Raw genomic sequence first — 17,838 nt, 5'->3', positions numbered from 1 at the left:
GTGAGATTCTGGAGAAGTCACTCTGATTCAGTTTTCTCAGCTGTGAAACAAGGAAGGTAATTGTATCTACTTGCTCAGAACACAGATTATCGTGAGGATCAAATGAAATGATATTTGTAAAGTGCTTATCACAGCTGTTTGGCACATAGTAGATGCTTAATAGATGCTTGTTTCTTGCCTTCCTAATCTCAAAAGGCACAAACAGGAGAGGAGAGGAAAGTAGACTTTCCTTTTCAGTAAATTTTCACCCTCTTTTAATGTAGAGGAACTTTTTAATGATTTTAATATGTTTTCTGTTTTCAGAGAAAGTTTCATTGTGCAAGTCTGACTTCTTGGCCTCCCTGGCTCTATTCCTTATATGATGCTGTAAGTTACTTTCTGTATATTTTTTTGTTTTTTCTGTCCCATTATTTCATTTTGGTGGATATTATTACACAATCTTTCTGCATTTTGATTACATATTTATAGAATGGAATTTTATTTCCAAAAATGTAGTACTTCATTAGGTGAAAGGCACTGGAAAGATTGCTTTTTAGATTCTTCTCTCCATATTTAGAACTAAAGAACAAGGTGCAAGCATTCATCTTCTTGCTCTTGCTCCCCCACTTTCTTCTACTTTGCTTTCTTCTCTTTCTCTTCTTCTTTTCTCCTTTATTTTCCTTCTTCCTTCCTCTCCTTCTCTCCTTTCTTTCTCCTTAATCTGGGGTTCATTGACCTTGAAGGGTCAGTGCAGATTCTGGAGATCCGTGAGCTTAGATGGGAAAAACAAAATGACATCTTTATTTTCCCCAATTGAAATTTCATATTTCTTTCAATTAAGAGATTAAAAAAGAAAAAAAAAGTCAGTATTCTGCAAGTGGATTATGAACTTTGCCACATATTTATTTGGGATTCATGGAAGGCTTAAAAATTGTTTTCTGAGTTTGTGGTTATCCTGAATGTAGCTTATTTGTATATATTTATTTGCTTTGTCTCCCTTATTCAATTGTGTGCTCTTTGTGGGGCAGGGATTGTCTTTTTGCCCCTTTTTGAATCCTCAGAACTTACTATAGTGCCTGGCATATAGTAGGCATTTAATAAACATTTACTAATGATCATGATAAAGTATTTTTGTGCAGATTTGATGGAGGAGTGGGTACTTTCAACTGGAAAGATTAGGGAAAGTTTCTTGGAAGAATTGGCTTCTGTGTGACCTCCTCAATAGGCAGAGAGGGAGATTTCATGCTTGAGGATTGGCCTGAATGAAAGGGAGGAAAAGAGGGTATAAATGAGGAAATAGTTTTCCAGAGTATATATGTAAGTTCAGTAGTGAGAAATAAGGCCAAAAGTTAAATTAGAACTAATTTGTGCTTAAATGCTATAAACTTGTGTTTTCTATAGATAATGAGGAATCATTGTAGGGTTTTGATCAGGGGAAGTAACAGGGTCAGACTTATCAACTGGAAGATGCATTGGAGTGGAAAGATAGTAGAGGCACAGAAACTAGTCACAAGTATCCAAGATAACAGATGCTAAAACCCCAGGTGGGTGGCTGATACTTTTTAGTGGAGATCATTAAAAGCACAGACATAGATGAGTCTGCTAAAGGAAAGAATAGTCAAATGTGTTACCACTGTTATTTGAGGTGGATTGCCATAGGTAGCATTCAGTTCCACAAATGTTTAAGTGTCTACCACATGCAAGCCATTGTGCTAGCATTCTCTTAAGCATGTTTGTGCCTTTTGTGCTCTGTGTTTCTTGGTGTTCTAGACTGTATGTTTGTTTCTCTTGGAACCTTTGTCAGTATCTACCATTTTTCACTTTTTTAGTAAGTACTTCAATGAATGATTTAGAATTTAGAATTTTCTTTCACTTTTAGGAACTGACAAAAATTTAAGTATTGAACTTGAAGAAGCAAAAAAAATTTACACATTTTGTGGAAATACAGAAAAAAATTGTTTTAAGATTTTTAATAAAAGCCTCTTTTAGAAAACTTTTTTATTCTAAAAAATAATCAGAATACATCTTTTTCTAAGTAAAGAGCTGATGAGTATCAGAAAATAATTGTTATCCATGCTAACAATACAAAGTTAGGAAGTGCCAAAAAATTATTTTTTTAAAGCTCAGAAATGAGTATAATTGCTAATGAGATGCCAAGTATTTTTATGCCTTTCTTTATATCCTCAGATACTGGCAGTAGCACATAGGAGGGACTTAATAAATGATTGTTGCCTTGTTTACTTTTGAAATACATTTACAGCATAGTAACAGCAATATCGTATGATGAACAACTGTAAGTGACTTAGCAATATAGCAATACAATGATTTAAAACATTCCCATAAGACTCATAATGAAAAATGCTATCTGCCTCTAGAGAAAGAACTGATGTTGCTGAACACAGCCCAAACTATACTATTTTTCCTTTCTTTCCTTCTTACCTTCCTTCATTTCTTTCTTGCACAAATGACTAATATGGCAATATTTTACATGATTGTATATGTATAACCTATATCAGATTGCTTATTGTTTCAGAAAGGGAGAGAAGTCTAAAATTTGTAACTTAAAACTTAAAAAAAATGTTAAAAGTTGTTTTTATGTATAATTGGGGGAAAATAAAATTTTAGTATTCATAAAGAATTATTTTCTGATAAATAGATGGAAAAGCTAAATTGTTAATGTTTTATTTTCACTACAGGAAACCTTAATGGAAAGAGTCAAGAGACAACTACATGAATGGGATGAAAATCTAAAAGATGAATCTCTTCCTTCAAATCCAATCGGTATGATAAGAAAGCTACTTTTAGTACACCATGTTTTATCCAGTGCAGCAAACAATCATTGAAATAAATAAGTTGGAAAATGTGATATTTATTTAAAGGAAATTATTTTATTCTAATATTGAAACCTAAAATCTGTGTTTGAATTTTAACTTTATTCTCTGGAAATTATTTTAAAATAATCTAGAAGAAAATCAAAAGGAAGAAAGAATTTTTTTTCTTTTTTTCCCTCTGAACAGGTAAAAGTCTATGTTTCTTTAGAAAAGAATAAAAATATAATAAATGCTTCTCTTAAAAAACATATATAATTGTTTTGAAATGTATAAAGGACAGTTTTTCACTTAATAGTAATCCTTGAATTTATAAGTGGTCTTAGTGCCCCAGTTAAACTTACTCTACTCTTTAATGTTTGGATCTGTTTTTAAGTTGTAGTGTAATTAAAATAATACAATATTTACTACATGTAAGCAAATAACTCTTAAATTGGTTTAATTTGAGAATTTTCAAAGCATACAATTACAATTCAGAAGGGATAATATTAGTGAACATAAACTTGTTAAATTGCATAAAGGTTGACTGTAGTCAGTCCATATGATTTAGACTTCTTTGAACTTCCTGATAATATACTTTTTTGGCATTATTCTTCATTAACTTATATATAAAACATCTCTATTGCTGTATTACAGCTTTTGGTTGGAATCCATTTTCAAAAGATAGAATTCTGCATATTCTTTATGTGTGATATGCTTTTTAAAAATCTAATTCTTAAATTGAAAAACTCATCATGTCTTGAAGATTTTTCTTACAGAGTAGCTGCCTGTCTTCCTATTGATGATGCATTACGAATTCAACTACTTAAAATTGGCAGTGCTATTCAGCGGCTTCGTTGTGAACTAGATATTATGAATAAAGTGAGTATGCTAACCTTTTCTCACTAATTCTTGATGAAGTCCAAAGTTGGTTGGATCTGATAGATCAGGATGTGTGGTTAGGAACCATGAAATAAGAGTAACTATTCTCATTTGAAATTGCATTAAGCCTACAAGAGCTTACCTAAATTTGAAAATTGCTTTTTAAAAATTAGCTTGTAACATTCACCTGTTGCAAAGTTGTTTCAAATCACCGTTTTTTGCTTCATGCAAGAGATATTTTCCTCATAATTTAATACGGAGAAGTTTTGCAGCAGTTACAAATTGACTTAAAAGGTCATTTGCTAGTCATAATTTGCATAAACTTTTCAAGTGACAATTCAGGAACTTTTTTTTTTCTCTGAAGATAATTGAACTCTGGTTCACAAAATGATTGTCACATCAGTATTCTTGATAGAATTTTTAAAAACAGTATACATTTTTAGACAGAGAAAGAAGGAAAATGGGATTTAGGATCCCCAAAACTTATATTACAGTGAACTACTTTAAGAAAATAATTCCTTAAATATAATTTTCAGAGCAATGTTGATGATTAATTATTTGGCTGTATATTTATTTTCAAGATTTGGTGGATTGTTTTAATGAGATAATTTGATGTATACATTACCCAAATAAATGTAATATATCTGATAAACATTTATTTAATATAAGTTGTGGAAAACAAGTCCCTTCTCTTCAAATGGAAGAGTTAGCATAATACTTGTTCCCTAGTGCCACTTTCAGATTATTCATGTTCTACATTTTTTCCCTCCCTGTAAGATTACTTTTCTGTCTATATTGCTTGATTCAGATCCTTGTTGCTATTTTACTTACCATTCAAGTGATACTTCCTCCTTTCTCAAGGAGTTTGGTATACATTTTTATTAATTGGACCTGTGATTTCATTGATAGAGAAATCTTCTCTCCCATGCAAATCAGCAACTGACAATCTTGCTGATAATCTTAGAGAATTATCAGATTCACTTTAAAGTAACATGGATGCATTAAAAATACTATCAATTCCCATATCTTCCTGGAATTAAAGCTAACTATACATTGTGCTACTCTGCCTTTTTTCAGGTTGATATCCCTAAGAATAGCAGGATCCCTTAGTTCACCAGTTCACCTTTCCTGACCTAAATCTTCAGATTCTCTCAGTTAACACCCACTCTGCCATTCTCTCAGGATGTCATCTTATCGCTTTCTTTCACTAGCAGATTCTTAACAGGACTCTTCCTTTATTTGGTGGCTCTTGAATTATGTCTTTCACCCCCACTAAAAATTCCCCTATTACTTACATGTTCCAAAACACTTTGTACATATTTCCCTTTTTAAAACATCAAAGTAATTTTCTAGTACATGCTCTTACCTCCCATTGAGTTCTTCCTAAAGACAAATTTGAATGAAACCCAACCAACAAAGCTAAATTGATGTTTCATTTCATACACATAAGCCATTATTTCTGCCTTAGATGAATTCTCCCTCATTTTTACCTCAGAATCCCTATCTTCAGTATTTGGCTTAAGTCTCATTTTTCTACAGTTTTTCCCCTCATCATTTCTCCTTTCTCACATTACTCAGATTTTTCTGTATATGTATTGTGTTCACCCTTTTGGTCTTACCCCCAACTTCCAGCATTAGAATATAACGTCTTTGAGAACAAAGAATGGTTAATTTTTGTCTTGAAGTCGTGATATTGGTTAAATTAATTGTACAAGTACATTTAAGTCATTGTCTCATTTAAACTCTGATCTTTCTGTCCTCTCCTTAACTTTGGGTTGTTTTTTTTTAAGTGACTGAAGATTATTACATTTGAGAAATGTGTTGTAGCATATGCTTTCGATAGTTTTACAGCTGAGGTGACTTAACACAATATATATTTACTTTCTTTTGTTTATATTCTAAGACTGTTGTGTGTGTTTTTTTAAGTGTACCTCCCTTTGCTGTAAGCAATGTCAGGAAACAGAAATCACAACCAAAACTGAAATATTCAGGTAAGAATTTTATTCAGTTCAATTCAGTTAAAAGACTTTCTTGAACACCTGCTGTGAGTTTTGAGGAATACAAAAGAGGTTTAATAATGGATGATGTTCAGGGAGGAAAATCATATAGACAGATAGTTTTGTCATAGATGCTTTTGTATTTTATTTGGTGAATTCATTCACTACTCATATAAAATCCCTTACCTATTAATTACTGTAAAAGATGAAAGACAAAGTTTCTTTCAAATTTATTTTAAACTTTGTGAAATAAAATTTATATACAATGAGTATTTAAGAATTATATAAATTAGTGAAATTGTCTTCATTAGGTATGAGTAATATTTTTCTTAAAGACATCACAAATTATTCTATATAATTCTATGGAATTGTAGGAGCCAATAATTCCTTTGTAATTCCTTTGATCTTCAATTGGTACTCTTAATAAAAATGAAAAAAAGTTGTTCTCTGGGTCCTTCTTCTGATTGCCAAAAGCTAAGGTAGTTAATACATCTAATCAGCAGCTGTATTATGTTCCAGCCAAGCATCAGTCTTGCTTTATTTTACTGTCACATAAGAATCTTTGAGTTGGAACTACTGATAGGATACAACCCAAGCCCCTCATTTTACAGACCCCTTAGGAAGTAACTGAGCTATTGTGCAGAAACCTAGGCTGTCTGACTGCTGTTACAGTGTGCTTCTTAACACACCAGGTGGAGTTTTTGCAATGTAGGGTTCTTTTTTTTTGTTTTTGTTTTTGTTTTTTTTTCAAAAGGGCTGTCATTTAATAGGAAAAGATTTATTCTGCATAATCCTGTAGAAGAGAACTAGAAGGAAGAAAACTAGCAAGCATTTAGTAAATGCCTATTATGTGCCAGGGACTGTGCTAAGTCTTTATAGATATCTCATTTTATCCTCATAAAACCCAGGAAGGTAGGTACTATTATCCCCATTTTACAGTTGAAACTTTTGAGGCAAACAAGTTAAATCTCTTGCCAAGATCACACAGATAAGTTATTGTCTGCAGCCAAATTTGAACTCTGATCTTCCTGACTGCAGGTCAGCCCTCTACCCATCTGCCTCTAAAGCTGCCATCTGCCATCAGAAGCTATGAATGGAATTTACAAAGAAATACAGTTAGACTTCAGATAAGAAAAACTTTTCAACAATTAAAGCTCTCTAAAAGTGGATTGGGCTCCCTCAGGGTGGATTCCTCCTCACTAGAGAAAATAACTGGATGATCTCTTATTTGAATATTTAGAGGATACTCTGGTATGGTTGTACATTAGACTGCGTGGCCTCTGAGGTCCCTTCCAATTCTGAAATTCTGTGATTGTGGAATCATATCCAGATGTCTTTCCCCCAAAACAAATATGGAATAACTACAGTGATTATGGACTTGATATATTACACCCATGTATAGAAAAGATAGTCTTTTTTTTTTTTTTTTAACATACTCATTCAGCCTCTTTACTGTTGTGTAATAATATAAACACCAATAATGTGTTTCATGAAGAGGGTAGGTATTATTGCTTCTGGCTTACAGTTAGAGAACTTGACATATATCATCTAAGTAACTTGGTAGTGGGTACATATATAGAATCTTTGAGTTGGAGAGGCAAGAAATACTATCTAGTTCAAATCCCTTTTAAATGAGATTAAACCCACAATAGTGAGTAAATTAGTTCCCTCAGCATTCTACAGCCTATTGCTGGTAGACCTGAGATTAGAAAACAAGGCTCCTAATAATAATCACCTGGCTCTTTCCATATTTTCTAGATCAACTCTGGATTTAAGATTTTTGGTTTGATGTATAATCTCATGCAATTTTTTTTTAAAGAATTTGTACTAAACACAATCTATCAAGAAACAATAAGAAATGAGTTTTCAGATTGTTTGGAGCCAATAAGAAGCATACCTAGCAGCTATATTATGTTTTCTGTGATTTTTTTTTCCATTTAAATTTTCACATGTACATCTGCTCTAAAGCTGTGACTCTTATTGATTTAGTAATTTATAAAATCTCAGAGATGGAACAAAGTCACAAAATTTTCAGTTGTTCCTTAGAGGCTATCTAGGTGAACTTGCCCCAAGCATTTGATCTAGGCCGTGACAACTTGGAGCCAAAACAGAAAGTAGAATCAAGTTCTTTTTCCACAATATAAATAATTGCAAGAAACTGCTAATAAATTAAGGATCTTTTTGTATTTGGTTGGGGTGGGGATCTCCAGTGATTTTTGTATTTTATTTTTTAGTTCTTGTAGAGATTCCTTTGCTTTAAAAAGTCTTTTAGAGAATTAGTATTGATTCTTTTCAGTCCTCATTGAAAATGAGTTTGGTACTCATTTCTAAGGGCAGAATTAGATGAGTGAATTGAGTTTTTACTAATCATCATTAAACATTTTCAGAAGACAGCTGGACAAAAGTAAGCTGTCAAGTATTGTTTTTATTTTGAAATTCCTACTTTTGACTCTTAATAGGTCACATTTCTCATGCTGTATTAATTTCTAATCAATATTTTGGGGGAAAAAATCCATTACTGTTACCTTAAACACACTACTTCTGGTTCTTAGCAGTTCTGATTACTTTATGTTAAAATTAAATAGAAAGACTTTCATTTCAGATTCAAATGTAATTTTTATGGCTGATCTTGATTTATCTATTGTAGTTTGTCCTTATGTGGGCCTATGGCAGCATATGTGAATCCTCATGGATATGTGCACGAGACGCTTACGGTGTACAAGGCTTGTAACCTCAATCTGATTGGCCGATCTTCAACAGAGCACAGCTGGTTTCCCGGGTAATTTGGTGGTTCTTGAATGTTTTGTTTTGTTTTGTTTTTTTCAAATTTTAACTTCTTAGAATTTAGTGTGTCATAATCAGACACAGAAACCAAAAAATCCTGAGCTAGAATTACAATCACAATTTTAAAATGAAATGAGTAATTCAGCTTAAATGCTCTTCACTTGTGAATATTGAGCAGCAATTGTTGCCTTATTTTTTGTTCCTTTTACATAAGCAAGCAGCACAGAATGCAAGGTTAAGAAGAATATGCTGTGATCCCAGAGCAAATTTTAAATTGAAGACAAAAAAACACTCTTTAAGTCTGTTATCTGTGTCCTAAAAGTAAACCACTTTGGACCAAATTAAGCTGACCTCAGAATCTTGGCTATAGAGCCAGAAGCAATAATAAAGGACCTGAAGTTCAGCTTTCTTTTTTATAGATAAAGAAACTGGAAACTGACTTAGCTCAGTCACAGGTAGAGTGGGCTGATGGATGGAGAGATGAAGTGTCAGTTGAGATTCCCTTCTGGGCCTCTGACCTTTTACCTCTGGTCCTGAGGCTTCCTAGTATTGTTTGCCCATAGCCTTCCACCCTATCAGAGAAGCTTCCCACAGATTAGTGAAAGGCTGGTCAGTTTAAGAATAAACAGCACTCTCTGGAGAATTGCTATACTAGATTACGTGACTTTTGTGTTTAAATCAGTTTATGTATTCACTTTTAAGTCCTCACATAGGTTATTAATATGTCCTCATTTGTAAAAGATGATTCCTAAGTCTGGGCACCTTGATGGTTTAGAGTATATACTCAAAGCTGAGGTTAAAAAGTCTATATTGTTTTGACTGATATCCCACAAATATTGATGATTCATATTAAAATATAGTCCATGTGTTATTGCTCTGTATACTGTAACATATTAGGCCTATTCTGAATATGCTGAAGTAAAAGATTTTGACCGGAACATTTTAAATATAATTCAATAAATTATAATGTATTACATGCTAAATATAAGAATGCATGTCTGTAAGATAAACGAATGAATGATTGGTAAATGCAAAACACATGAGCCAGGCACTTTAAGTGATGCAGTTTAGATGATTTGCTCAGAGATTCAGAACAAGAAGAGACTTTAAAGATCCATCTAGTCTATTTTATAAGATGAGGAAACTGAGGCAAAGTTAAGTTTAGGTGACCACCCAAGATCAAACATCATGTCAGAGCCACGACTTGAAGCTGAGAGTGTGGCTCCAGATCTAAGGCACTTTCATTGTACTCCTTCAAAAAAAAATAGTAATTAAAAAAATATCAAAAATAATAGCATTTATATGTCCCTCTATGGTTTGCATTCATTTTATCTTAACAGTCCTGTAAAGTAGCTTTTGTAAATGTGTGAACAGGCTAACAAATTTAGGTGACTAGTTGTACTTAAGAAAAAATTCTTGGCTTCATGCACTAAATGTCTTCTCTTTTTATTATGGAAATGCTCATATGTTGTTTAAATTCAGATTAGATATAAAAGAGCTAGAAGGAAACTAGAAAAAAAAACTAAAAATAAGCAAGCTAAAAGAAAAGAATTCCTGTATAACATTCTCAACAAGTGGGCATCTGGCCTTGGGTTAAAAACCTCCTGTCACAGAGAACTGTAAAATTCACAGTAAAGTATGAAACTTTACTATTTCAAAGTAGTAAATAGTTATAATTGTCAAAAATCTTTCCTTATAAGGAGCCTCTCTGTATCTTGGACCCTTTTTTCCCAGTTCTGCTATCTGGAGCCAAGCATAACATGTTTTGTTCTCCCATATAACACTTGTTCATTTACTGAAAGATAGCCATGACGCTTCTATGAATTCCTAGTCTTCATTTCTACTTAGCTAAATTTATCACAGTTCCATAGTTAAAGGAACTATAATAAATTTTACTAAATTGAAATGATGACTGGTGGTTCATGAGAATATTATTAGGATATTTTCCCTAAAATTACACAGTGCTATTGGCGTGATGTCACCAAGGCAAGGTCTCCATTATGAAATGAAAGTCTTTATTAATGTTTCCTAAGATAGCATGACTTTTACATACCTGTGTCATTTTTGGTGTATTCAGCAGTCCATTAAAATCCCTCATTTTGCACATGATCTCTTGCCTTAACTAATCTTGTGTCTACTAATCCTAGAGTTTTAAAATTGATTTTTTTTAAATCTAAGCAAAGGACTTTACATTTATCCTTAGTAAATTTGAGAACTGAAGAGAACTTCAGACATTAGCTAGTGTAACGGCTTCTTATTGATGAAGAAACAGGCCCTAATCTAGGTTAATTGATTTACACATGTCAGGTAGAAAAGTAATTACCAGAGGCATAATTTGAACCCAGGTCAGTTGACACATTCTAATCTTCTTTTCCATAGCACCTTTCTGTTTTCAGTTCATCACTCAACTCTTGATAACTTTGTGGTTTAAAATTTTTTCATTCTTTATACAAAAATGATTTCTCTATCCTTAGGTTATCTGTGCCTTCAGCTAATTAATAAAAATGTTGAATAGCACAAAGTCAAGGAGAAATTCTTGCAGTATCCATACCAACCACTATTCCCACTGGCTCCACTGGCTAGTTAGCTGATGCAGTTTCACATTTTGTTTTTTAAAATCCTGCTCAATCCCAACTTTGTTTACTAAGTCTTATACATGAAGTGTGACAGGTTCAGAGTAGGGAATAAATTCATTTGTCCTCAATCACACAGGTAACTTGTAATGGGTTGAGGCTTGAGTTGATGCACTGAGGTCCCAAGCACGTGAGGCTAAATAGTAATGGAGAAAGAATGGCCCCTGCCCACTCTTTGTGCAAGTCCTGATGTGTTGTATAGGAAATGAAGTTTTTAGGGGGTGGAAGCAAAGGAGTGGGAAGGGAAGTGGAAGGAGAGATTGCTGGCTAGTGTCTTGACACAGCTGCTCGCATTGCCATTGCGACGGCCCTTCAGCTCAGATCTCCCTCTGCTAGCTGGCTTCCTGTCGCAGCTGCCCATATTGTTATCGCAATCTTTCTTGCCCATATTGCTATCGCAATCCTTTTTCACCTTTTCACTTCAATAAAGATTGAAAATTTTTCCCTTAACCTGAATCCCTGACTCCAGCTGATTTTAAATAAGCGGTCATCACAGTAACTATTAGCAGGAAATTGAAATGATTTCTTAACAGATTATTAAATTTCCTTTTTAACTAGAAAAAGAATTAAAGGAACCTTTAGATTTAACATTTAAAGAACTCCTAATTTCCAAAATCATTTATTTTCCTACTTTTTTTTCCCATCTTCTACCATGAAAAAGCTCAAGTTTGCTTAACAAAATCTAGAGAAGAGGATAGTTTCTAGTCTGGAACTAAACACATAGACTATCAAATAATTGTTTTTCTTTTACCCTAGAACAAAATTAGGAATTATTTGTCAGTTCAAATATGTACCACTTGTAGTATGTTATGATGTTGAATATAGACACTAAGCAATTACATTTAACTAACAGTGATTTATTTAGTGATTTATGGGGTTGTAGAAATAAATAGGGTCCAAGACTCAAGGACCCTGAACCTTGGTTTCTACAAAATCAGAAGGTAAGGATTTAAGTTGCCTTATTTCTTATTAGTAGAGAGGATTGGGACTTTCTCTAAAATCAGGAGACAGTGGGGGGGAGGAGTAGTTTTATAATTTCCCTGAAACCACATAGCTTACCAGAAATTAAAACTTATTAACCTTTCATAAAAAGAAAAGGGAAAATGAAATTATTAGTCCTTTTTCCTTTTACTGTAGCAACTATCTGCAGTGCATTGTGTGGTGGGGAAAACAGTGGTTAAGAATCCTCTGCTACTTTTGGAGTACTTACAAAATCAAAATTGTGTATAAGAAATATTTTGTTGTTTTATTTTCCCAATGAAAAATATCCTACTATTTGTGGCCTTGGTGGTCTTTCAGCTTCATGTTAAAACAGCTTCCATCTTTTTTTTTCCCAATTAGATATATAGTTTTCAATATTCGTCTTTGTAAGATTTTTGAGTTCCAGGTTTTTTTCTCTCTCTCTTCCTTCTTCCCCTTTCCCCAAGACAACAAGCAAGCTGATATAGGTTATACATGAACAGACATTTTAAACATATTTCCATATTAGTCACGTTTATAACAGTTTCATTCTTGTTTGAATCAATTTAATATTATTATTGTGAATGACTTTGATGTCCTAGTGTGACTATCATTAATTTTTGAAATGTTTAATTTATACACAGTAGAAAAAGTATACACTTCTGCAGGTGGGAGGATAAAAACAGATCCTGCTGTTCTCAATAAGCATGAAAATGCAGAACAACAAAAAATGCAGGTGCACAGCTAGCATGTGGCCTTGGCACAATGCATGGGCTCTGGTGCAGAGTAAACTTGGATTCAAAAGAAAAAGTCTAGATTCCTCAGAATGTTTTCCTTATGATCAGAAATTCCCCTATCTTAGTATAGTTTTTCTTCTCTTTTATGATAGACAATCGAGTATTTCAGGTTTTTACCAACCAAAGTTTTTCCTATAAAGTTTTACGTGCATGTAGGAAATACCAGGTAAGCATTCAATTCTACACAAACAAGAAGGTGGTACCTCAGAACAAAAGTGCAATTTTATATTCATTTAGTATGAAATGGTATTAAAGAATTCACTTCCACTGAAATACCAAGAGTAGAACTGCCATTTGTCCATCCCAATTTTTTTTTTTTTTGAGGGGTAGGGGGTAGGAAGGCGCAAGAATTTTGTTGCATTGATTGTGCCTATAGAAATGTTAACTAATATTTGGAGTTTAGACACCAAATTAACATATTTTGGATTATAAAAGTATTTGTCCTAATGAGATTTGCCTTTTTAACTATCAGACTTATTTTGAATTTAATTTCTAGTTAGCTTATGTATTAAGAGTTCTAACTGTATTATTATTTAAAATAGATTTCTCTTAAAATGTATGATCATTTTAAAGATGAAATAGATGGACTTCTTGCTTTATTTTTCAGGTATGCTTGGACTATTGCCCAGTGTAGAGTTTGCTCAAGTCATATTGGGTGGAAATTTACAGCTACCAAGAAGGATATGTCACCTCAGAAATTTTGGGGATTAACCCGATCTGCTCTCCTGCCCAGAATTCCAGAAACTGAAGGCACATCCAACCAAGATAGCTCACCATTACTCTGCTTGTAACCTGATGATTTGCTATGGGAACAAGAAACAGAACCAGTCAGTCAGTATTTCTAGATCAAATCTGCCTTGGAAGTTATTCTCTCTTCAGATGCTTGCCTAAGTAAAAAGTGTCATTGCACTGAGGTTTGCTGTATGTATGAGGAATTGCTACTTCCCTGAGAAACAACAGTAGCTGAAGATTTGAATTCATTGTTGAAGAGGAGGAAAAGAAATTTAGCAAATAGGTTTGATTTCAGGAATAACTATCCTAAATAACTTGGTAAACTTGCCACTGCCCTGTTGAATTTGATGTCCATTTTTACCCAACTAAAGTTTAAAAAAATATGCTGTTAAAACAGCTTGCTGCTTATCTTTTTCATGTGTAGCAACCAATATTAAAAGTGCATTTCTTTTCTAGGAATGTTTGTCAGAGGTATCACATGAAGATATTTTTCAAAGTGGCGCTGATGTTTCCAAGTTTGTATATGTGTACACACACACACACACTCTCTCTCTCTCTCTTTGAATTTCCATTTTTGCTTGATAGTAAAATATCCTGGTATGAGACTGGTTGCTCCATCCTGGTATTTGTGATGGGTTGTAATGCCATTTTGGTAACAAAAGTGGTAAAAGGCAATCAATGGCACTTGCTGCTAAAGCAAGTAAGATACAGTGTTCCTTTTTTATAGGGAGATTGGATCATATATTACAAAGGGCTTTTTCCTTTCTGATTTCGCTTTTTTGCCATGTTGATTTGTAAATCTTTTAAAGCATTGATGTAAAATGTACAGTTTGAACTCCCCAAATAAACTTTCCTCATTTTCCAAAATATTAGTGAATTCTGAGTCATGCTGTTAAATCATATTTGCTTAGTTTTTTAGTAAACTTGCCCATTTAAATTTAATTTGCTCAGGACATAAATTATTTTCCATGAAGAAAGTATAAACATATGGTAATTATCCTTTTCTCATTTAGCAACTTCAATATTGTTTTCCCATTTTATTTTTGGAAATAGACAAGAGAAGTAAAAGCAAAAGCAGAATAATGAGAAAAATATTAATTTTTTTGAAATTGTACTTAAGAGTCTAGTAGTGATCTGTTTAAATTTATTCTAGTATTGTTTGGTTCATCCTTTATATGTTCAAAGTAAATAATGAAAGAAAAAATTTATAAGTCAGTTTAATTAATAAAGGAGTTCTTACAGTAAATTGTATTCAATGATTCTCTTCTACCCAACTATGTTTATGTAGTGCATGTTGAACTAACATTTTGTAAACACAACAAAATCAGAATGTGATGTTGTTTCATAGTTATAAAAAATTTTCAGTTAACTTTGAGGAACTAATGGCCACTGATTTTTGATACCTTCTCTGCTTTTATTAAAGTGTTTAGTTGACCCATTTCCATAACATAGTTTTTGGGTTTTTTTCACTGATTTACCTTTATAATGGACTGGAGAAATCATTAGCAATGCTGACGAAGCAGAAAGAATTTTTTTCTAATTGAAAATATTTTTTAGATTTTTGAAAATCAAAATAAGAAGAACATATCTATACTGTAGTTATTTAAAAGAAATTGTTTTCTTGACATTCATATCATTTAAGTTGGAATGGAGACGTTAAAGGTAGTGTTTTCAGTTATTACTAAATGGAGCCCCTCGAAACATCAAACTGACATATGACATCTAAGCATGAAATATGCTTTCTTTTGGGTGCTGTATGCATATATAATCAAGTGGAATTAGTTCAAAATGCAATTTGATTATGATTTTATTTGCATTCCATACAAGTGAGCATCTTTGTTGTAACTAAATTTGACGACATCCTGATAAGTTACTGAAAAGATGAGCAATTTCTTTTTGTGGTTTCTAGCTACAAAGGTATCACATGTAGAGAAATCATTAAATATGTATGTATTATTTTAGAGTATTGCTATAGACTTTAAGGATTCTATACATTATCAATTTTCATGACTTGAAAATTCTGATTTTTAAGAAAGAATGTGAATGTTAGGATGGTGATTTTAGATAGCAATGAATGATCCTACACTGGCCAGCAGAATGCAGATCTCTGTAGTTATCCCAACTATATTTAATTGTACACTTTAGAAGTACTTGCCATTAAGTGCTCATTTCAGTAGCACGAAATACCTCTAGGAACAAACAAAATTGCCTAATTTAAGTATCTTTCATTAGATTTGTTAAAAGGAAAATGATAAAAGCTCTTTTGTGGCATGTAGCCATTCTTTTTATGTGTTTTCAATTTTATTGTATTGTGAGATTTTTTTATGATGCTGTTTTGTACATTAATATTTCTGGTTTGGAGTTCAGATAAGTTTTCAAGTGTAGAGTATTTTGCAGTTGCTTTTAGGAAGCCTCTTTATTTCACTTTTTCAGTCTGCTTTTTGAAATCTCAGACTAATTTGTCGGTATTACTGCTTGCCAATATTTGCAAAGAATTAAATTCACTTATTTAAGAAATAATAAAGCCCTAATATTGTGACTGACTTCTTGTGGTTTGCAAAAATATGCATATGATAGTTATAATAGGGAAACTTCATATCTGTTTCAATCTATTTATATATCTAATTCAAATCTTATTTTCAGATTTCTGGTATCATTGGTGGGAATGCTTTTTAATTCCTTAATATGTTTTAGTATTGCTGTGTGTTAAAAAAAAAAAAAAAAAGTTATCATTTGGTGATTAACCGTCTGGTGATGATAGTTTGGGAATAATACCAGTATTCCTGTGGGGTGTTTTGGGTTTTTTTTTAAACAATATTGAACTGGCTTTCCATGGAAATTTCTGTCAAAAGCTAAGTCTTTCACTAAAGTGCTATAATGGAAAGCTAGATGGAGCAGTGGATAGAGCAGTAGGTCTGGAATCAGGAAGATTCAACTTCCTGAGTTCAAATCTGGCCTCTTCAAGAGGCTTATTGTGAGACCATCATTTGTGAAATGAACAGGAGAAAGCAGCAGCAAACCACTTATATCTTTGCCAAGAAAACTCCATTTGGGTTTTGGAAGAGTTGGGCATGACTGAAAAAGTTCTGTCTCTTTTTGGCACAGGAAATAACATTTTGGATTCTTGAAAGGGCTTGGCAAATCCCAATTGCTTATCATCCAGGCCTGCGATGGATAATTAGCCTAGGGTCAGCCTAGCATCACTATAAAGTTGGTCAGTAGGAGCTTTTAGTTTTCCTTTTAAAACCACTAAACCCTTTTATTATATGTGTCAGAGGGGAAGAATACTGAGGCAAGGATTCAAACAGTTAAAGGAGAAGCATTCTTGGGTTTCTAATGGTTAGCCAGTTTTCTTAGTCAGCCTCCCATTTCTACCTTTCTCATGAGCACAGTCATATAAATCTGATCTCTGGGAGACTGAATAGCACTGCAGGTACTGGTTATCTGAAGTAACTGAAAATCTTAGACCAATAGACAAGTTTCTAAGAAAGTTACTAAGTTTTTAATGGTTACTAAGAAATTAATGTGCTTTATACTATCAGTGTTATTTAGCAAAGACATGGTAAAAGTATCAATTATCACCTTTGTACATTCTACCTCGAGTTTTCCTTTGAGTGCAGATCCACATCTAGATCAACAGATGTGACAGTTGTGTGTAGAAGAATTTTCAGATTTGTTAAAACCCTTAGATTTTAGCCTTTTAAGATTACTGGAAAATAACACTCATAAATAAACTCCCATTGATTGACATACTATTGTCCTTGACAATGGTAACTTAGAGTTCATTGAGTTTATACTTTTCTCTCTTCATCAGAATCTAACACCAGGATTTTTAACAAAATCATAAAGATTATTTTGTTTTGTGAATGAGGGAGTTAAGATTCCACAGTGGAATATGCATTGTGCAAGGAACAGTTTTTTCTTTTTCTTTTTCTTTTTTTTTTAAATAACCTTTTATTGACAGAACCCATGCCAAGGTAATTTTTTACAGCATTATCCCTTGTACTCACTTCTGTTCTGATTTTTCCCCTCCCTCCCTCCCTCCACCCCTTCTCCCAGATGGCAAGAGTCCTTTACATGTTGAATAGGTTACAGTATATCCTAGATACAATATACGTGTGCAGAACCGAACAGTTTTCCTGTTGCACAGGGAGAATTGGATTCAGAAGGTATAAATAACCCGGGAGGAAAAACATAAATGCAAGCAGTTTATATTCATTTCCCAGTGTTCTTTCTTTGGGTGTAACTACTTCTGTACATCTTTGAT

At 33.0% G+C, this 17,838-nt stretch overlaps 1 protein-coding gene across 3 annotated transcripts in view; it reads left to right on the top strand.

The window, feature by feature from the left end:
- Nucleotides 1-16,114, top strand: part of CRBN (cereblon) — a 36,894-nt gene extending 20,780 nt beyond the window's left edge. For all 3 annotated transcript variants that reach the window (XM_051981085.1, XM_051981078.1, XM_051981092.1), the window contains 6 exons: nucleotides 304-366; nucleotides 2,676-2,760; nucleotides 3,553-3,668; nucleotides 5,595-5,659; nucleotides 8,313-8,444; nucleotides 13,447-16,114. In XM_051981085.1, coding sequence (XP_051837045.1) covers nucleotides 304-366; nucleotides 2,676-2,760; nucleotides 3,553-3,668; nucleotides 5,595-5,659; nucleotides 8,313-8,444; nucleotides 13,447-13,630 — 645 coding nt within the window. In that variant the 3' untranslated portion in view covers nucleotides 13,631-16,114. The remainder of the gene's footprint in view (nucleotides 1-303; nucleotides 367-2,675; nucleotides 2,761-3,552; nucleotides 3,669-5,594; nucleotides 5,660-8,312; nucleotides 8,445-13,446) is intronic.
- Nucleotides 16,115-17,838: the final 1,724 nt, after the last annotated feature.

Source organism: Antechinus flavipes, chromosome 1 (assembly GCF_016432865.1).
Source record: "Antechinus flavipes isolate AdamAnt ecotype Samford, QLD, Australia chromosome 1, AdamAnt_v2, whole genome shotgun sequence".
Taxonomy (NCBI): Eukaryota; Metazoa; Chordata; class Mammalia; order Dasyuromorphia; family Dasyuridae; genus Antechinus; species Antechinus flavipes.
The sequence above is the reverse complement of the archived record's forward strand: the minus strand, read 5'-3'. Positions and strand labels throughout refer to the sequence as shown.